The 22,982-nt window shown below is 34.0% G+C and overlaps 3 protein-coding genes across 16 annotated transcripts in view; 1 reads left to right on the top strand and 2 right to left on the bottom strand.

Annotated features, from left to right (window-relative positions):
- The window catches only part of LOC116169969 (protein turtle), a 124,481-nt gene that overhangs the window by 71,958 nt on the left and 29,541 nt on the right, over window positions 1–22,982 (bottom strand). The gene's annotated exons all lie outside the window — the stretch shown is intronic.
- Window positions 11,486–12,735, top strand: LOC116169975. The gene is made up of 2 exons (XM_031486205.1): window positions 11,486–12,205; window positions 12,285–12,735. Exons 1-2 carry the CDS (start codon window positions 11,803–11,805, stop codon window positions 12,701–12,703), a joined length of 822 nt encoding a protein of 273 aa, XP_031342065.1. The 5' UTR covers window positions 11,486–11,802; the 3' UTR covers window positions 12,704–12,735.
- Window positions 12,813–16,734, bottom strand: LOC116169974 (putative nuclease HARBI1). Of its 2 annotated transcripts, none has more exons than XM_031486204.1 (4): window positions 13,763–16,734; window positions 13,585–13,712; window positions 13,301–13,498; window positions 12,813–13,249 (listed from the first exon to the last, which is right to left on the bottom strand). In XM_031486204.1, the coding sequence occupies exons 1-4, from the start codon at window positions 13,819–13,821 to the stop codon at window positions 12,861–12,863; spliced, it is 774 nt and encodes a 257-aa protein (XP_031342064.1). In that variant the 5' UTR covers window positions 13,822–16,734; the 3' UTR covers window positions 12,813–12,860. The 2 variants fall into 2 exon arrangements, with proteins under 2 accessions (XP_031342064.1, XP_031342063.1); XM_031486203.1 differs by having other exon boundaries at window positions 13,585–13,871; window positions 13,991–16,734.

The raw sequence follows: 22,982 nt of genomic DNA, 5'->3' as shown, positions 1-22,982 counted from the left end.
TTCTCCACCTCCGCCGTATTGTATATCGTCGCAATCGATACTTTGCGATAAAAGGATGCAAAAACAAAGAAATTGAAATATCAAGGAAACAGGAATTTTTTGTCTTTATCGCTTCTATGTGTAAAATATATTATTGGATCTCTTGAATGGTTAACGAAATCATCGAATTTAAAGCATCACCCAATTTTTCCCCGTTTCTACGACTTTCCTCTTAGAGGTTCTTCCGTGGGGTTTTTCGTAATAATGTTATCGAGAATCTCGTATCTACTTCACAGGGAGTTTTATTGAAGCTCAAATATTTGTGGAAGCTTTCTTGATCAACGATTTGGTATAATTGAAGGAAAACTTTTAAATATATGCGTTTTAAAGACATCTAACGTATGTGCACAAACGAGTTATGATTCAGGAAAATTCGAAGCGTAATTAATATGGCACCGTTTTTAGCAATTGCCTATACAAAGCGCGGATGTTAAATGACAATATTTCAATCAATTTCAAACGCATAAGTTTCGCGGAAATGACGGTAATTGATATAAATAGCAAAACAGTTTAGTTGCACACAATTTAATTATAATATAAACGTCACAGTTAAATACTGTTATAAACTGACCTGACTCCAAATGTTCCGCTAACAAAATTCTGCTTTAAATATTAAGTTACATTTAACTTGACAAGTAAGTAAATTATGTTCTTGATACAAAAACAAATTTTCAGCATTACAACTTCTGTACATTTCCTAAAGCCAAACTGCTGTAAATTTCTGCTCAGACGTGAAAATTAAACTTTTTTGACATGTACAAATATGATACATGATTGGATGAAATTCATTTTTGCGCTACAGTAGTCGGAAGGGAAAATTTATTACGCGCCATCATCCCGTCGTGACTACGTTTCTACGTAATGAGACGTTTGTAATCATTATAGGAGCACAAAACTAGCGTCTTGAATATCGGATGGCAAGGATCAATTCTGTCAGTATCTGTATACGACGTTAACCCGAAACCGCCACTCACGTCTGGGGCACAAAATAGGATATGGATTTAGTTAATGAGGGTCGTCATAACAGGATTCAACTTAAAGAGGAGTTGACCCATGGCAGGTAAACAATAGAGATTATACTCAAGTTCTCTTTAACGAATCTAATTCAAACCCATTTCGCTGATGTTAAAGCCAAAACAGATTGGGCTAATATTCTTTGAGATTAACAAATCGTTATTTCACCGCCTAGTATACAAGATGAATTTGCGTTTAATACTATACGTTACTGTCAAACATATTAATCTATTTTCGAAGGGAATACCATGTTACAGGTACGTCGGTTTTTCCTAGCTCATACTTGGGTAAAAAATATCAAAGCACCTTTTGTGCAAATGTCAACCAGAGCTGGTTGAGCACCTACAGACATTATTTTTGAATGTACAGGGTGTCTCATTTTTACGGTGTCAATAGACAACTGAGTGTTTTAAAAGGAACACCCTGTATATATTTAGTTGTTTCGATGCCATTTTTTAACCTCTGCTTGGAAACCTATTCACTTTTTTGATTTTTTGTCAATGTTACCATATAACCATATAATATTTTTCCGAATAATTGCCCGCATAAGCAAGCCCTACTTTGACAAATCCTCGCGACCTTGATTTTAAAGTTAAGAAATACATTTGATCAATAATGTTAATCTGAATAAAAGGGAACACTTTGCTAATGAGAAAGTTGGATTTAGTGATACAGGGTGTTCACAAAAAATAGTAAAGCTTCCAAATTTTTCTATTTTTTTTCAAAATGCAACTACCATTATTTTATTTCTCTATTCAATAGTCTTTTGTGTGCTCTTCATTTTTTATAAGGGGCGTTCTGTGCCTAAACCTCGTAGTTGTTAGGTTATTCAATATTTTTCACAAAAATAATTACATGTTTAAAAACTGGTGTAGACCGTGATAATAAAAAAACAAAAGAATGCCAGAATGTAAGCAAGTGCCACAAATAAGTTATCTGCTGCTCCCTATTTTGTAGTAAAATAAGATTAATTAAAAAGGATAATTTCGAAATAGATGAACTAGTATTTTTAATCGAAATAAGGACTACACTTGCAGCAAATCATAAATTTATGGCATTTGTTTACTGTCTGGCATTCTTTGGTTTTTTATTATCACGGCCTACTCCTACTGTTTTATAAACATGTAATAAATACGGGGTTTTGGCACAGGATACTCCTTGTAAAAATTGAAGAGCAGTCAAAAGATTATCGAATAGAGAAATAAAATATTGGTAGTTTTATTTGAAAAAAAAATAGTTATGGCACTTTGAAATATGGAAATTTTACTATTTTTTTGTGAACATCCTGTATCACTAAATCCAACTTTCTCATTACCAAAGTGTTGCCTTTTATTCAGATTCACATTATTGATCAATGATCAAATTAATTTCTTAACTTATTTTATTATTATTAATTATTCGGAAAAAAATTAATAATTTGGCAACACTGACAAAAAACCAAATAGTGAATAGGTTCCCATGCAGAGGTTAAAAAATGGCATCGATTCAGCTGAAAATATACAGGATTTCCATTTAAAAAAATCTGCTGTGTATTGCCACCGTAAAAAATTATTTCTGTAGATGCGCAACCATCAATAGTTCAAATCATTGACAAGGGAGAGAAGCTTAGTTACTAAATTCATTGGACAAAGATTAATTATTGTTCCAACAAAATAATGTGGATCGGCAGAATTTTGCAATACGCACACACTTTCAAGTGCAAAGTATGTACACACCGAGTAATATAAGTAGTCATACACTAAATTTCTTGATGTTAGGGATGGCTAAATTCCCATGAATATCGCATTCTGAATCAAATTTATATTTTCTATCAATATCCATTTGAAATTGTTTAGTCAATTCGATAATGTGCAAGCTACCGATAATAAGCTATCGATTGCTAAAAACAAAATTAAGGAATTATTCTCTGTTCTCGAGCTCAGGCTCAACGAACTCCACGGGAGGGCAGAAATATGATTTTATAGAGATTTTTCAACCTATTATGAGCCTTTCTATTTTTGAAATTCTTTTCTTAAATCTGGAAAAATGACGGTTAACTGTTCGTTATCGTCCAATATCTCATAAGTATGTTGTTTGAAAATGGTACATATATGGTGCAATATGGTTTGGCAAGCGTAGTTTTTATACAAGGGTGACGGTGTAGTCATACCTCATATGAGTATAAAGACTGCTCTTCAAGGTGTTGTATCCTGTACTTTTTCGACGACTGCAAATCAATAATTAACTTAATTTTAATGTGTTAGGGAGTGCACCCACTAAAAGCTCTGAAAATCAAAGGACAATTTACATCTACGACGAACGACAACGAAAAATATACAAGTGGCACATTTTTTCAGGGTATTTTTTCCGTAGAATTGAATTTCGAGATTCGAGAATTTGAGCTAACTTCTCGTTTTCCGATCGAAAACACGAAAAAACTCAATCTTTCAACTTAAATTGTAATGTAATGTAATTCTAATGTATATGGGGAAGGTTTAGAGATTTTTGATAACATAATTAAATTGTTAATAACATAAAGCTGACCAGGAATTCGGCCCGGTGTTCCCGAAATTCGGATTCAGTGACCCCAAAAACATAAAATAAGCCTCGAAAAAATACTTCATATACCTTCATAAAAATGAAAAGAATTTCGTGTCCTGAAAAGAGCTAGACAAATTACAGGCGAAAGATCTTGAGCAAATGTAAGCCAGATCGTGGATACGATTAATTAACGTGCGCTTGATAATGGGTGGTAAGTAATCATTCTAAAAGCGAAAGATTTTGAAATGTGGGTACATAAAAGGCTATGTTCTGCTACTTTTGTAATAAAAGCTTACAGAAAATAACGAAATCGATAACAATAAAACAAAGATGTGCCGTTAATTCAAGCAAATGATGTGAACAAAATGGTCTTGTTATGTTTGTGTAAGTGGTTATCGGTCTTAAAATGAAGCATGGTCTGTTTAACACACTATGTGTCGACAAGATGTGTACCAAAGAAACTGCCCCCGCAGAATTCAAACGCGGTTGTATACCAACATATCCATTTTGTGGCTGACCTTATATTACTACAATTTTTGCAATTTTCTGCTGTTGCGGTTTCGGCACTAATACTGTGGTTTAGATGTTACTATTTTTTGAGAATCAGATTCCAATTTCACGAGTGGTTGCTGTGGTATAAAGGGTTTTTCCATTTCTGTGACAAAGTTTGTTGCGGTAAATTCGATAACATACGAAGAACGGAAAGATTCGCTCCTGTCCCTATAAAAATGAATATTCCAGAAATCCCATAGACATCGAGTTGCCATGAAAGATTATTAATCGGAAGATGTTACGCATTCTAACTGGGAAATATGACGTGTTTTGTTCTAGAACATTCAATAGCGTTCGGAAGCGTCTGGTATACAAAAACACATACGTTTTATTTTTATTATTAAGTATTGTTTACCTACTGATTTTGAGCTCACTTTTGTAAACCCTCACTGTCGGGGGAAAAGGAAGAAAAATTTACTGAATACACATGGCGTGTGGGAAGAGGGTACTTATAAATTATACATCTGCAATGTACTCAGGTATTCAGATTGTCTCGTAGGCTGTCCCTGTTAAGTACGGACACAGCATCCAGAGATCCATGGGTGCGGAAAAGTATGTTTTAGGCGATAAAACGGTCGCTTTATCTTTGGTTCGTCCCTATATCTGCATTTTAGGTTGTGCGTACACAGCATGGTGTATGTTCACCTAATGATCATAAAGATTCGTGGTATTAAGTGAGTATTCTAAAGGAGGGAACGAATTTTGACGGTGCGATGCTATTTAAGGTTGAGTTTTCTCGAGTGCTAATGTTCGAAGGCAAATTTTGCCACAGAAGCAAAAGTTCTGGAATTGAGAATATAGTAATTTCCCAAGATCGAGTTGGCGTAAACCGTACGAGGGCATATTTACCTGGAAGCGATATGTCTTCGCCAATGTTGGAGGCTAATTCAGCGGAACGAATCTTGTTTATAGAAATAGGGAAAATTTGGCTAAATGGGCGAGTTTTTTAAAGATTGGTTCTTGTGATGCCGGTTCCGTGAACAAATGAATTCTCCTTGGAGCAATGTCTTGGCGATGGAGTGTTCTGGAGAGGGACAATTTTCGTTAGGGCCTAGGCCGCCTAGGGGCCAATACTCCGAACACCAAAAGAGACATTTTTTGGCAGTGACGAATATTCCGGTATGAACCTCCCGGGAGCGAATTTTCCGTAAACGGGTATTCTAGGGCAAATGCTTCTGGAGGCCGACACCGATTTTGTAACAGAAATACAAAAAAGATTTTGAAAAATTTAGATTCCATGGGCGCGGACGCTTCAGGAGTCAAGCTTTTCTTAACCTGAATACTTTTGGAACAAGTTTTTAGTTCTAATAAGGTGAAAAGATTTCAAATTTTTTTATTATGATAGTAGTCATATTGGTCATTCCTGTCTTTTTCTATTGCACAACATATAAATAAAGGTACAAATAAACAATAAATAGGAAAAGACAGTTAAATATATTTTTGTTCTTGCACTTAACCTCAGTTGGAAAAGTAGATATAGTAATATACCGGGTGAATATTTTAAAATGGGGAGCAAGGATCTGCAAAAAACGTTTTTCCCATGTTAATTGTCTATGTTCGGTTTTAAAATATTCATCCGGTATCTGTTTTTACTATATCTACTTTTCCAACTGAGGTTCAGTGGAAGAACAAAAATATTTTGAACGATTGTTTTGCAGATTTTATAGACACCGAGACAAATCACATTAGGATTTTGTCAGTAACTGTTTTTCAAGTGAAATCAACTTGAATCCATGTTGTGGAGCAGATCATCGTTTTAGCCTTGACTGTTTGTTAAATAATTGCCTGGTTTATTAATTTTATCAGTTGACATATATTCAACGTCAAATATTGCTTTTTTTGAATATTGGTGAACCGGTTTTCAGGGTACAAAATTTAGTAAGTGTTTTAGTAGTACAAGTTGTATTCTGATTTTGACATATTGTAGAGAATAAATTTTCCCTTACTTTCATATCGTGACTATTAGTCTGGGGGATTAAAATCTAAATAGTGCCACCAGAATCAACCAGTAATCAATACGACGACTGGTCGCGACTACGACCAACAACAATCCCGGCTTGAATTTTTTATTTTATTTTATTTTTTTTAAATTTGATTGCCTTTATTTTATAGTTTGATTAAACATATTTTGAGGTATAAAGGTAATTCATTAAATAATCTAGCTATTTGAAAAGAAAAGGAGCGGTCTTATAACTTCTTATGACTTAAAGGAATACCACCTTTATATCTCAGAGCAGTGAATAAAAACACTTTTTATTTTTTTTCCAAAAATGCGCTATTATATTCGTTATGGCTGGCTGGCTATCCGGCTATCTCAGCAATTACAATAGCTAGAGACTTCAAATTTTCACTAAAAGCTTTGCTAATGAAATACTGGTCTGCATTACCAAAAATGGGCTTGCATTATGCATATTCTGATGTACAACTTGTTTCTACTCATATACTTTAATTATAGTTATGAATGATACAAGTTCCTTTATAATACCGACTCACTGCAAATTATAAATAGACATAGAATGTTAGTGAAGGCTACGATTGTTTTTCAACAACACTAAAAAACTTTTTTTAAGGCAATTTTCATTATGTGAAATGTACGTGTCGATTCCTGCTATCTCGTACGACTAGGTACGGAAATATATTACAAAAGGGTTGCAGAATATTAAAAATTGGTGTATAGGGATTTTCATAAAAGTGAAATTACTTTTGTGCCTATATGTTACTAATAAATTTTAAACGAAGTTTTAGCTTCCACTTTTAATTTATACGACACTGAAACGTACAGAATTTTTTGGGGTTTAACTTTGGGGGAGATGTAAAGGGCTTATATTTGAAAACCAAACAAGGCAATTATGGGTTTACGATCCATAAAGTAAGTAACCGCAAAATGTGGTACGGAATTTGCTCGGATATTTTTTGAGAAATGAGTATTGTTGAAAAATCGATAAAACGAAAATACCTTTTAGTGCTATAATGGAAATTAACTTGGAGAGCAGCTTGCACTCAAACTTAATATCAATTAAACCCGAGTTAAAGCAAACATTTCTGCAAATACGGCGGAACATTTTCCACATTGGCCTTTAACTAAAATTTAATTACGATCGTACATCGTTATTTGTGAATTTGGTTAACGAAATTGTATTTTACAGGTCTAACACTTTGTACAAGAAGTCGTACAAGTTTAACTTAAGAGGGATTATTTGAATAATACAAACTCATAAATTCTACGCAGAAATCCATACGGTTATGTTGAATATGAAAATATTTACATAAACCCCAAAGTGCTTGTGTAGTTTAATTTAAATTAGACTCCTGTAAAGATAATACATTGGCAGCTTTTCCGTCCTGACCCAAAGCGTACTCGAAAATTTTTGAGCTTACACAGACACACAGATCGATGAAACGGTTTAATTTGTAGTTTAATTAAATTCCGGATTATGAGCGTAGCTCCTGATTAATTAGTATAGGTGTAATCAATGCCAGTATATGTATACGTCCTTATTATTCAAAACGGGCGGTTTGTCCATACAGTAAAGTAAACGCTCTCCTTCTTTACAAAACAAATTACATTTTTTTCTTTACTTGTGTAAGTCGCTGGACACTACGAACCGGTTTTGGTTTTGCAAAATCTCATAAAGCACATCCGTAAAATATTTTGGTTTCCTGGTTAGTGCAATACAGAAACATGTCTTTGTCCACATGTAGATACCACATTTGTGGTTTTATTCTTCTGTTCCATTTGACCTGTTATTCCAGGAAACGTGAATCCGGAAAACGTCGGTTCTGCGATATTTAAACGTATATATAGAACGGACATCGTTCTGAAAAAGTATAACAAACTTGTAAAGAACGAACTCATCATCAATTAATAATAAGTTGAAGAAAGTCAGCTTACGTTTTAATGCGTTCATAGCCGGCTGAAAGCTCCCGTATTGACGAAATTCTTTTCAACTTCTAAAAGTAGATCAAATCGAAACAGATGGCGCAGAGTAATATATTTTGTCTCGATCCATCAATACTCATTCTGGATTCGTTGGGATATTTGCAGGTACAAATTACGCACTGCATGTTTAACGCAAATCTAGAGTAGAATTAAAAGTCATGAATTGACTATTAAAGTTAATGAATAAAAGAACCATGCCACTCGCTTTTCAAAAGGACAACAAAAACTGTAATCGACAAATACTACTGAATTTTTTATTTGACTGTGTCACGCTAGTATGAAATTAATTCACTTTTTATTATAATTTAATCATCTGATTACAGTTTGTTACTTTACTGTTCTATTATTTTATCTTATACTATTAATCTAATAAATTATATGGGGTGTAGCTTTACTGTACGGTATAATCGCGTATTTATAAGGGGCAAATATTAGTTGATAGTAAGTGAGGTCAGGAAGGTACACGAATTCTAACTTTCCAACTAATACGGCCATTTGAACGAACTCGAACACGCGATTTGGGACGAAGCTCATCACCTTAACCAATGTCTGTATGATTTCTGTGATTCTTCAATGCCCATTCTGAACCGTAAAGTCATTTTTTCCTGTGACTATCAATTGGAAAAAGAGTTCGACGTTAATAACAAAATGGTTTCTTTAAAATATTCGACAAACTCTGACTTTTGTTACAGAAAACTCCAAAGTTTTCAGTAATTAAGCTTTGGCATTAGCTTACTTGCTTCTTCAGTAAACATTTTAGCAAATCCTACCGTTAGAAAAAGATGGGAAGGAGGATGGGGAGGAATTTTTAAAATCAAATGGGTAAATAAGTAGATAGAGGTAGTAAGCTTCATTGTAACAGGCACAGTTGCTTGCGAGTTGATATTTCCGAGCTTGGAAGACTTACAGCACCCTTATTGCTAATAATACCGTATGTATTTACGACAAAGTTGTAAACGTAAAAGTTAGATGAGCGAACAGTAAAGGTAATGTGTCTATTTACCGGTAGAAGGCATCCGCGGAGATTGCTCGAATTTCTATATTGATCATTATTGTCGCTACTGGAAGGGAGACAATTTTACTAAGACAGTAACTAACCAGTTATAATCGAAAAGAAAGGGAATTGCGAATAACAAAACTTCAAATAATGGAGTCGTGGGAATTCAAACTATGTTATTACGTTCAGTACTTTTGCATCCATATCGGTAGCATGCTATCTTTTGTGCATACATTTCGTTTGTACCTGCAGTATTAAACTGTCAAAGTGGATGCAAGAAAACTTTTTGAGTCAAAACTACATTTATTTTTAATATGTTAACGTCTTGTATAGCTCGCAATAGCAGAAATATGCATTCGAATATGTCTTTTTCGCGTTTTGTGAAATCTACCTCTCAAAACTCAAGATACTTACCTTTGTTTACGCAATAATACATTTTCGTTGACGTTTTTAACCATTCCACGGTCGGATTCATATTGATGCACCGCAACCAAAATTAACTTTCTTAATTCTTTGCGTAACTAAAATGGTTAATGCTATATTTTTCTATGAAATTAAATAGATTTGTCTTCTTTTTGACGATGTGCTGCACCATTTGTTAATTATTTGTAGATGAGGTTGTAGATTAAAAAGTGAATTTTTCAAATATTCTGTATTCTGTATTCTGTAGGTTATAGATTTGTGATTTAGATTTGTCTTCATTTGTCTACCCATCTCTCGAGTATTCACACTTGAATTGTAGGTACATCATTGTGAATTGTTTAGTTCCACTTAATACTATTGGGAATATAACATTTTTTAATATAAAGCAATGGCTCAAACGCAGTTGCAATATTGCGCCTGATCCCTCCGTCCGCCCGTTGATCCGTCTGGATCCACTTTTTTATACTTTAGGGTAATATAGTTAACCTACACCATGAAGGCTTTGGAAACAATCGTTTATATAACTAGCACTAGAGTCCCGTATCAGGACGAGTACGAGTATTATTACGAAGGGTTGTAGATGGAAGCAGATTTTGATTTTTTAAAAATATATGCAAATATCTGGAAATAGGGCAAGTTGCTCCGTCCTGTTGAAACCACAAAGCGATAACATCTGTATCATTCGAAATAGGTAATAAAAATTGCTTACGGCCCCAGCTTACTTTTCACACAAATATGGTCCGAAAACTTCTAGACCAATGGCATATGGGGGTCATAATTGATAAAAATGGAATATACATAGGTACAACATGTTAGTTATAAGTAGAACAGATGTCAAAGATTACTCAGGTTTGACCAGAATCATGCCCAACAACGCTGGAACAACAGCATCAAAACGAAAAGTCCCGCATGCGAAGTGTGGGTTTACACGCTAAAGTGGGGGTATGTGCGGGAGTCAATCAATAAGCTACTAAAGCTCCTCACTATCAGAACAGTAAGGGCTTATACAACGGTAGCACCACTGAACCACTGAACGAGAGTGATCAAAATTTTAACCGATGGAGTTCCACTTTGCCCTATCTGAGTATGCTAATATCGACCATCTGCCGCCTCAGGTCACGTTACTTAAGGCTCTGTGGTACTTCTTGCGGTACCAATTCTAAATGGTTTTTTTTCTGAGAAAATAAGTTATTCACCAAATGAAAACTTTGATAATAACTCTTAAGAATATGTTTACCAAAATCGCGAACATTTGATAACTCCGTAAAAAATAATTCTTATTTGGTTTTTACGGACTTTTTACGGATGTAACTATAGGTTACGGTTGGATAAAGGAAGCTGATTTTTTTACAGACTAATGATAGATAACCTTAATGACTTGACGCCGTAGCGTTGCCCCGAGACGAGACTTTTGAAGATCTCGTCTCGTCTCGTCTAGTCTGGTTAGGTCTCGCTTGGTCTCGCCAAACTATCAAAAAATGGTGTAGAGGATATAAAAGGTTACCACGAAGACATGACAAATAATAATGACCTTCCTTATCTATCTTCTAATCACGAAACATAATTATGCGTATTTTAAGGGTTTTCTTTACCATTCTGTAACTAAAAAATATTAGCTTTCATAAAATGTATCTGGTAATGTAACTAGGTAGCAAAGTCTCACTGAATTCTTTGTACTTAAATACTCTGTCCAAGATATTTTGTAAAACCTTACTTTTATGGTCGTAACTACGCGGTAAATATGTAAGTTACCCACAGTAACTATATTAGGATATGTCATATGTCCACAATATACATTTTACCATAAACAGGGCCGTTATTTACAGAATTTCGCAAAAATACAAAGAAAAGTGTAAACTCACATACTAAAGTATAGCATTTTAGCCCCAATATGGCGACCGGAACGAATCAAAAACGAGATACCTTGTTGTGTTGTAGCCACTGTTCTAAATTGAGTCACTGTACCAATACCTAGAAACGATTGGACTTAATGCCCGGTTTCTCCAACAAAATATAAGCTGTACCTTAGGCAAGGCGGTCTTAATTGTAAGGCGTCCTTAAAATTAAATTACGTTGCACCAAAATTTTAAGTTCGCATCTTAGCTAAGCATCAGAATTTGTCTGAAACGATCTGGCAACACAGAATTTTATCAAATGAATGCCAATTTTACTAATGAATCGCGTTACCGAAGGTAGGTACCTAATAATTGCAAACTGTCAAACTTGATAGTTACTCCACAGAATAAGGCCTTATTCTGTGAGTTACTCGTCATTGCCCCACCGAACCGTGCACCGAACTTGTTAGACATCGGCCAACATGCATTCTAATAAAAAAAGAGTGAATTACACTCAAGAAGAAAAAAAACTATTAATTCATTTGGTTGATTCAAATAAAAATATCATCGAAAATAAAGATACAAACGCCGTTTCAAACCATCAAAAAGATGACGTTTGGAAAATTATTGAGCAAAATTTTAATAAAAAGTGTTTCAACGTCTTTCGTGACGCCAATTCTTTACGGAAGCAGTGGAGCAATATGAAGCAGGACTCAAGAAAAAAGGCGGCACTAGAAAGGCAGGAGCTTTACAAAACTGGTGGAGGAGTTGCTCCTGCACTTTCTTCGAAAAATTGTGAAGCAAATGAACAATTGGTTTTGGATATAATAAATAAGAAGACAGTCCTTGGTCTAAGAAATGAATTTGATTCTGATGTAATGAAAGGTAAAATTTACACTCGAATTTCCATTAATTATATTTTTAGTGAGGCACACATAGATACAAGTATTTTTATATTTTGTAGAACCTATATTAGATCATCCAGCAGAGGATATTCTTGGAATGCCGATTTTGATATCTTCCAAGCCCAATCAAGAAGAAATTAACATAGAAATACCGTGTACATCCAGTACACCTTCGATTACACCTTTAGAACAAACACATGATGAAACTGAACTGTGCAATCAAAACGTTCTGCTTACTTACGAAGAGCCCACGCCCACACTTTTACGAGGCACTCGTTGGTCTGCTCGAAGGAGACCTAAAATTAACGCAGACCTGGGACCTACAGAAAGAGCTAAAATTGAAGTACTACAAATTCAAAAAGAAATTCTTTTGCAAGAAAAGGAGCACAAGAAAATGTTACATGCCATGGAAGTTGAGCACAAGAAAAAAATTTACTTAATGGAAGAGGAAATTGGGAAGTGCTCTTGTTCCAAGTAAATGTTGCCATAAAATAAATCTAGTATTTTTTCGAAGAATGAATTCATTTAAATAAGTACATATAAGTACGTATTTTCAATTTTAATAAAAAATGTTTATTGTAGTAGGTATGTTAATATGTAATATAATTTATCTTTAAACTTGCAAAATACGAAAATTACAATCTAGAAAAATATATATCTACTAAATGTCTTCTATAATCATAGCCTAAATCATTTTCTTCGGCGGCTAAAGGAATATCTCCATCTCGAATTGCTTGCTGAAGCTCGTGTTCCATAATTAAATTTTCAATAGGTGGTTCTGGTTCTCCCCTCAAACGAGCCAAATTGTGCAAAACTGCTGTAGCCACAATAACACAAAGTACATTTTCTAGCTTCATTCTACATCCATACGCTATTATAGGAAATCTTCTTTTCCAAACACCAAATAGATTTTCTACCTTGACTCTACTTTGAACGTGACTTCTGTTGTAGTTTCTTTCACCATCGTTCTGAACATTCAGAAAAGGTGTAAATAGATATGAAAGATTCATATAACCGCTATCTCCTAAAAAGTAAGTAGCGATTGTAAATTAATATTGAAAAAAGTGCTATTTACCCAACAAGATACTATTTCCAAAGTCTCCATTATTGAATCTATGCATTAATCGTGAATTTCTAAAAATGGTGGTATCGTGCGTCGAACCTGGCCAACGTGCGACGATATCTTGGAATAACAGGTCAGCACTTGTAACGGCTTGCACATTTACAGAGAAATATCCCTTTCTGTTTCGATATATTTCAGCATCAGCTCCACCTTTAAATTAAATTCTTATTTGTAGAAATGAGCGAATGTAAAGTATAATACTAAAAATAATGTGAAAAAAATAGTGTAGTAAGTACCTTGTGATTGAATTTTTATATGACATCCATCTATTGCCCCAATGACTCTAGGGAAACCAGCAATGTCGTAAAATTTATTCTGAGCACTTGCAATTTCAACTTCATTTCGAGGCATGTATATAAATTCCCTTGCAATTGATGCTATGAGCCTTGAAACTTTTGAAACAATTTTACATACTGTTGACTTGTCTGCATGCACAAAGTCTCCAACAGCAACAAAATGCCCTGCACTGGCATAAGCTCTTAACGTTAGCAAAAGTTGATTCATGGGACTGATGGAATTATTCCTGAATTTCAAAAAACATTATTGTACACCTTGAATTCGCACTATACAATAGTCACAAAAAGCATTATATGTAGGTAAGTATACAAACGTGAAACAAACCTATGAATGATGTGTACTTACCTGTTATGGAAGTACTCTAGTCTATGTTCTATTTTCTCCAATAAATATAAAGCAGTCCCTTTTTCGAGTCGAAATCGTCGAAAAAATTCAACATTAGAATAAATATTAAATAAATTTCTCCTAATGTGAATTTGCCGTGGTATTCGAATATTTTCTACTATGTCTACCATATCAACCACATCGACATCATCGACATCGATCAATTCCATTTTGAAAAGTGACGTTTGAAAGACAAAATGCCACTCATTTTCAACTTCACTAACAATAATGCCGACTTAAGTCGCAGATTTTCACGACTTAAATGTAAGGCTGCCTTTGTGAATATAAGATGCAGATTTGCGTTGGTGCAACGTTTTAAGATAGACTTAAGATTTAAGGCGATCTTAAGATTCAAGTAGAGCTTAAGATACATTGGAGAAACTGGGCATTAATGCCATAAACTTGTGAAAATATAATGAGAGCATTAAGTGCTTTTAATATAAAAGGGAATCCGCGAAATCCTATTAAGTATTATATTCAAATTTTGTTTTTCCAGCATAGACAATTACGATTATTTGAGTAAGCAGGTAAACTGCTATTGATGAGGGCAAGTTTAATAAATCAATTATCCGCCAATAAAATTAAATAAAGCTGTCGAAGGCTTCCTGGATTTAAGAAAAATTACAATTATTGTATAAGACCTATGGCAATTAAGTCCTAAATCAGTAAGGTCAGGAACGGTTTATGTAAACAATTGGAATTCGTGCTACTTCAATGGATTTTCTAGATTAAAATTTAAAAAAAAACAGTACAAATAAATACAAAAAAAAGACTTCGAAACCAAACGAGAGTCTCGCCGAGCCTGGTGGTTAGTCTCATCTCGTCTCGCTCGGCGGCATCACTAGTTGACGGTGTTTTGTTTAAATTTTTTCTCTAATTATCTTTGATATCTCATTATTAATTTCCGGTTAAATAGAACACAAGTTGCGCATTTTGATGCAGAATCTGAGGCTGCTTACAAACTGAAAGGCTTCCGAATATTTTGGGACATTTTTACTTACCCGCACGTTAGCCACTGAGTTATTTTGACCGGAATAACTTACGATGAGACATTTCAACAAATTTGGATCCTCTCCCATGTCAATAATTTGGATATGGGTTAAGTGGAGCAGTTGTAGTGCACCAAAAAAAATTATTATTATTAAAGTTTACTCTGTGCATACAAAAGCCATTTGTAACACCTGCACATAATAAATAATGGCCCCAAGTAACCACTTTTCTCTATCATAACATTTAACCATTTCCTCAATTAAATTGGGGTCAGATCAAGATTATGGGCCTCTATGGTCCAAAATGGTCGTCAAAACTAAGAAAGATTCAATGTTTGACCTGATTAAAATGGATTTATTAACACAATGAATGGGTTTTATTTTATGGGAGAAGCCATAGAAATCATTATAAAACTTCTGAAAATTCTGTAGGTATTAAATTTCGACTTCCAAAATACCAAGTGTAGGTTATCTAGTCGTTGATTTCGTGATCCGCGTCCCGTTTTTAATAAGAATGACATGTCATCGGAATGTACAATGATTTGTTCCATTTTATCTACCCCTGCCGTTAAAGTAATCACTTTAACTGCCCCTCTTGTTAAAGAGTTACTTATAGCCTACGTCAATTTAACATCTGCTATAAAATAAAATAATTTTTTTTGTTCCTCGGCACCATAGCGAACCAAGTAGCGAAAAGCTCTTAAGATAAAGGTGTGATAGTGACACAGCCGTAGGGACGGACGAGCAAATGGCCACAATTTTTTAATTTAATTGCGGGACTGCGCTAAAAGGTTTTTTTCGAATACCTCTCAACTTATTCGGAATATTTTCATTTTATAGACATCGATCGTTCGATTGGTGACAAAAAGGCGCAACTTTGCCTTTATTTAACCGACTTACCAACGTCGTATGTGTTAAAAGTTGCCGACACGTTGTACACTATGCAACTCCCCTTTTTGCAAGTAGTGTGACGATCTTTATGCTATACGGTGGTGCCTTTTTTTTAAACTTTCATTGTCTTAAATTAGTAACATGTTAATGAATGATCATTCGACAGTAGTTTCTAACATAACTATTTGTGGCTTCTATTACTTTTAGTTGAAAGCCCAGGTATTTTCCAATTAATTCTAATGTGGGTTAATTATATGTTCCTGAGGCATGCGAATAACATAGTTTTTTACTTGTAACACCACTACTGCTTCTTCTAATTCTTGTCTTTGTTCCAGGTGTAACTCCAAGAACAATTCCTTCGAGGTAAGTGAGTTTTTGAACTTTATTCTTCACTAGAGGGCTTATTAAAATTCTTAAACGAACGTATTAAGATGATACTTGTTTAACTAAGTTGGCGTACCTAGAAAAATTACGCACGAAAAAATATACCTACTTTACGTTCATGTATGTGAAATTACTGCCATATACACTAAAAAGTTGCAAAATATGGTCTTCATAACGTTATGCAAACTTAAGAATGAATCAAAGAATCAAAGTCTATTTTTCGACTTTGGAGAAAACTTTTAAATGTTGGAGTATTCCATACCATTTCTAATATAAGAGGAATTTTTGAGGGAATAATCTGGAAAAAGGCTATAAGAGTGTGTTTGTAGTGAATAGAAATCATGATGAATTTTCACACGTATATCCCATAAGCATCTATCATTTTTTTTAAATTTCTATTCTTCTATAAAGACTAGTTTCCTTGTTTTTTAATATAAAAGACATTTTTTCACTACTAGCGTCTGATGACATGATTATTAACCTTTTTTTTTTTCCACTTGTAAAATAGGCTTTCTCAGCATTTGTTCAAAGTGGTTAATAATGTGGACACATTTTGAAAAAATTCGAACGAAATTACTCTTTGAAAATATCTCAATGACAGAACAAAATACGGCCTGTTTGACTTGTACTTCTACGTACTTGATTGACATGTTAAATTAAGAAACAAACAATTCTGTCCAACCGTTCACTTTCTTATCAATATAATATGTTAATTTAGAGGATTTCAAGTGCTAGTAGTGAAAAAAATAGTACCTATATATACCACGGTAGAGAAGTCTATTATTGCCTTCGCACCTTACACCCCTCGGCGCAAGCGCCTCGAGATGTAATCTTGGTGCTCAGGCAATAATACTGTACTTCTCTACCTTGATATACAGTGAATTTTTTTTAAATGCGTACATAGGAGTTTGCCTGCAATGTAATTTCCCTATGTTCGATTTTTAAAAAAACACATCAATCTATTGAGTAGTTCAAGTGAGTAGTAGATACAATTGACAGCTGTCACATTTTTAAAAATACCGCCGTCCAATTTAATTACGAAATCGATTAAGTTATTGCTTAGAATGTCAAGGAGGACACTTCGAACATTTATTGTAATTGTTTTCGGTATTTATTTTTTTATTTTCTTCATTTATGTATTGAATAGATCAAATTAGTACAATACCAGGTGCACATGACCTACAAATAATTGAAGGTTGGTTCACAATGAGTTGCGGTGTCAGTGCGTGGCCTGTGAAGTCAAAGTTTAAGAAAAATGTATCCTAAAGTTGCTATGGCCTCACATGGCTTCTTTAAAAAAATCTTACTGAGTGCTGTTCATCATAAAGACTATAGAATTGCTGTTCATAGTCACACAAGTTGCGCGATTTGGGAATGTGAACCGCGCACATCTCATAGATTGATGTGTTTTTTTTAAAATCGAACATAGGGAAATTACATTGCATGCAAACTCCTATGTTCGCATTTTAAAAAAACTCACTGTATAATGTACTATTATGACGTTTGGGAATTTTGCGCACCGGTTCATTAGAAATTCCGTCACAGTTCCTCGTAAATTGAAGTTGATGATTTTCTGAAAATTGTTATAGAGCTACATTTCTTTAAATTTTACGCGTGTTTTAAATGTTTTTACAGATGAAGTTGCAAAATCCTACGTTCCAACATACATGCATGGTCGATAATAAGGAGATCTTTTTGATGGTCCTACTCTGTGTTGTCTATGTCACAGAAAGAATAAAATGTATGGAGCACATTTACTACCTCTTTGTTCTTCAAACTTCTCCTGGAACTGTTTTTGGACGATTGTTATTTCACATTGGTCATATATCCACTGACAGCTAGGTCTAAATACATGAAACAGATTTACAGTAATCGCAGTTCCCTTGCGGATGATTTACTGAAACATCCAACAAAGTGCAGCCATTGTTTAAATACTTTAGCATTTAAACAATTGTGTAGCCTAGCAGCAAGCAGTGTGCAGTCAAAATACTCTTAAATTAAAAATTTAAATCCCGAATGCAAAATGTTGGTATGCATTCCCAATTTAATTATTTTTCAGGAAACTGTATTGACTGCCGAACTTGTTGGAATGTGCGCTTAATAAATTTCACGTTTCCAATACGCTGTTGTGTTCAAAATATCTGAAGCAAATAAATTATTCATATCTCACGAGCTCAATATTCTATCACGTTAATATTTAACTGCCTGTTTGATTCCAACGTAGGTTTGGTAAACGCCTCGTTAATGAAGCGAGCTTAATGCATAATGATAACCCAGTTACAATTTCTCCGCGATCTCATGTAGGCTTGGCCTCAACAAACGATTGGCCAACGTGTTAAGTCTATGGGTCAACGTTTTCTGTTCTAACACTCATGTTCTTCTTGCACAGGTGAAGCAATGCAATCGCCAGGTAAGGCTATTCACCCGTTTACATTTTACAACGTGTTTTCATCATAAATTTTAAATTCGCTTTTAATTTTAGGTGCCGTCTTATTCATAAAGCTCGCTTACTCAAATCCTCATATGCATACGCATAAATTTCCATAATACACACTCGGGCGTTGCTCTTACAGTTTTTTTGTTAATTGCTATTTGGCAAGATTTTATGTTTGACACTAAAACGATGCGCATTTTTAACGGCGTTAGGTAAATTTTGTAAAAATAGGATTTGTACGTAAAAGGATCAATACCTTCAAAACTCAATACTAATTTAAAAATAAAGACGACTGAGAGAGGGAAAAGTTTTTACTTAAACCACAATTAACGCTTTCATTCATATGTTCAATTGGGTCGTCTCCTTTGATGGACAAAACAGATATTTATCAAGGAAGATCAATAATTATGTATATATCAAAAATGAAAAGGTCAAAAGGGGTGGTCGACTCAAGCACAGCAACTAAACGACAGATTTTCGTCAAGGTGCGTAAAGTAATAATTTATTCCTTAGCTTTAGAGGAGACGAAACAGCTTTCAAAAATGTAAAATCTTTTTGTTTGGAAGTTCATTTTCATTTCAAGTTGAGGTTGACAAGTGGAATGATTTTGTCACTAAAATTAGCTTCGAAATGTTACAGTTTTAACTCCAGTTTTAACGAGTTAGACTGAATGTGATGTTACTATCATACAACACCTTTTTTTCCCTATGTTAAATAGTAGTTTTATTGACGTCTAATTAAATGTAAGAGTAAAAGACACGGTGAAGATAAAATGGCAAGTGACATTTTTGGAAATTGCATTCGCGAGAAGCAGAATGCATTTTTATCCTTATCTCATCCTACTCGTATACTACCTTACTACCAATGTTACTACTTTAATGGAAATGGAAAGTATTTCCTTGTCCTTCTAGTCCAGTCAAATTACGATTTGGGGTGGATGTTGCCATTTCACTCAACGAAACCAAGTGTATTCTATGTAAAAATCCGATGAATCCGAAAGTCATAGTCCCCCTTGCCGAAAACTGCCGGAATATTGTTATAAACAAAAAACGAAGAAAAAAGGGCGTTTCTTGTCGCATTTGATTTCAATCATCTCGTTAACTATTGCTCTGAGGGAAAAAATGGATAAGATTATGAAACGTTTATTTTCAAATAGGTATTATTGTTTATTATGGAAAAAAAAAAAATGTATTCTCGAAAATTAACAATTTGTTCTTACTAAGTAAAATTCATCCGTTCTTTTCGAAAATCCGTATTTGATCACATCTTTTCACAACAAAACAATATGACAAACCCTAACCCCTTAGGTTTCATAGTCATCGATTAATTAAATAAACAAATTTAAAAAAAATCAATGCTTTGTCTTTCAAACTGGGTGACTCCCAGAGCGTTCTTAATTTTATTGCAGTTAGTGGAACTCTAAAACAACCTTTTCCAAAAATCCCGATGATTTTTGCAATACGACGAACTGTGGAATTTTTTTAGTTAACTAACAAATGGAGTAACTCCCGAAATATAACAAGAAAGGTAACCCTTAGCACTCGGATTAATAAAAATCATTCATATTGGTGAAATAGAAGCATAAAAAAATTCACATTTTAAAGAATCGGGTCGATTTGCAAAATCATTTTTGGTTGTCTCATAAACAAGCCCAGAAGTCAAAAGCTGATTGCTCGTGAACTATTAATCGGACTTGACGAATTTTATTTAATGTAGCTTTCCATTTGCCTATATTAGATTTACTGTTCTTGTTGTATTTTGGAAACTATTCCATTTGTTAACTAAGAAAATTCTTCGGATTTTGAAAAACAACATTTTTATTCCCTATATCCACACTAAACGGAATAGTTTTTAAATTATTATTTAAGTCTGTTAGCAAATAAAGGCGGAAATTGTAAAATTAAAAACACAATTAATTCTTTCATAATACGCAGACATTCTATAAGATAATTTGCCATATAAATAGCGAATTTAGGTAACTAATTGAAACTGCAGAAATGAACTTAGACTTAAACGAATTTTGTATTTTATTTTTAGAACTTATTTTCATTTGCTTACCAATGGATATTTAAGATTATCCGATTCTCATCCTGATTTTTAGTGATAAATTCTCCGGAAGAATGCATTTTGTATACTCGTTAAACTTATCGTGCTAGATATGATCACTAGCCCTGAATGTCTTCCTTTGTTGCCAATTTCCTTTAGTAAATGTCAAATAACCACGTAAGAAATCGATTGCAACCGCTGATTAAATTTTTAAATTAAAAAAATTTTCAATCAAGAATCTGGCAATGAATCGTCTTTTAATTTACGTCGGCACGATAAATGATGGCGGTTCTTGTTGTCAAAAAGCTAATAAGGTTGAAAGGGCTACGAAAACACCAAGCAAAGTGTGGAGAATAATTATAGTGAAACAGAATACGAAATACGTCATTAATGACGTAGGGCGCCGCCCAAGGCAATTTTAATTTAGAAAGCTCGAACGGATAATAAAACCGTGCCACTTCTAATAAATAAGATTATAATGTATTAAAAATTTTCAATATCTGGGAACAATAATAATAAAGTAATTTTAATATTATAGCTGGTCTGGAAAAAATAGGCCGCAACGCTCTTCTTTTATGCACAATATACAAATGAACATAAAACAAAAGAGTTTTACGCAAGATCGCTTTATTTTCCAATTTTGTTTATTATCGCATTTACATATTTAATTAAATTTAAAGTATTATGTTGATTAAAGAGGAGTATTCACGTCGACGTTATTAAAATTACGCGATTAAAACAGTTTCACAACACGAAAATGAATAAACTACACGTAGTCATAATGATAATTTCAGTTAAAATTACACCGATGAAAGCTTCCAGTCGTGTAACACAAATTCGCGTTCTGTACTAAAATAAAAATGTGTTTTAATGGAGAGATATTCGTCAACTAACGCAGGGATTAAAACTTCATCCTATCGATTTATTGCGGATTGAATTCTTATGTCTTTAGGAGCGTGGGGAATAAATTCAACTGATTCTACATCTCTCTTAAAGTTTACGAATGGAAGATCAAAGGAATTTTATTCCTAACCAACTAGCTGAAAGATGCTGCATATTGTGTATGTAATTCTGTGCCGAGTAAGTTTCATTTCGTATATGAAATCGCAACAAGGGCCTTTCCAACCAAACGGTCAAGGTAAGTGTGTTACAATATGAAATGGATTTATTTTCTGTATGCAACCACACCTTACAACTAAAGCTCGGACCTGATATTTCTAAAAGTAATTCGATGCGGATCCATACAATTGAGAGGGATCCCTGCTTTGTAGCATCAAATCAGGTGACAGTAATGCCTTAAAATAGGAGTCGTATGGATGATGCTGGTAGCCTTCATAGATCCATAGATGTCGAAATTTTTCTGGAAATAGTGCGTTTAACATTTCTTTACAGAGGTTATCAAACCACACAAATGAGTAATTACCTATTTTGTGCGTGTTTTTCATATAGGCATATTCTAATAGTCGTTTTTGATACAGGTTGACATGTTTGTTTGAATAAAACTTTTACCCTATCAAAATACGCAACTTTGCCAAATTTAAACTACCTACCTATCTCTTACAGTTCTCGAGATCCCCATGGTCGCCCCCAAATTAGAAACAGCTTTGTCATATGTTCTAGTCATTATGTCATTAGAATACACAATCATCAGTTTCACTTTATCTATCCTAGCGGTTCAAGGTAGCCCTTTATCTGCCATCACAAATGCTATAAAATAATACTTTTTTTCACTACTAGCCTCTGGTGACGTAATTATTAACCTTTTTTCCACTTGTAAAGTAGCTTTCTCGGCAGTTAATATAAAACATATATAAAACATATGTATAAACGCCCTCTTTTTAAAATTCGTCACTTAACAGTAGTAAATAATGCCATCACTTAACAGTAGTAAATAATGCCCTCACATTCCATAATCATTTATAGGATTTATTTAGAAAATTAGAACTCAACATTATGCAAACAGACGGCAAAGAAAGTGAACAAATCATTTCCGAGTCGTTAACTGAGAAACGTTTGATTACTTATTAACAGAAAGAGGCTCAGACACTAAAATCGCGCTTTAGGAGAGTGATACCTACAGTTTTGTGAACCTTTAGAAACTCAGACACCTTGATACGTCCAAATGGCATCCAGAAAAATAGAAACAATAGGCAAAGATAAAAAGAAAAACAAACTCAAATTAGTTGTTTAAAGTTGGAAAAGTTTCAAT

This window comes from Photinus pyralis, unplaced genomic scaffold, assembly GCF_008802855.1.
Source record: "Photinus pyralis isolate 1611_PpyrPB1 unplaced genomic scaffold, Ppyr1.3 Ppyr1.4_LG4, whole genome shotgun sequence".
NCBI classification, from domain to species: Eukaryota; Metazoa; Arthropoda; class Insecta; order Coleoptera; family Lampyridae; genus Photinus; species Photinus pyralis.
This window is presented reverse-complemented; position numbering and strand designations above follow the sequence as displayed.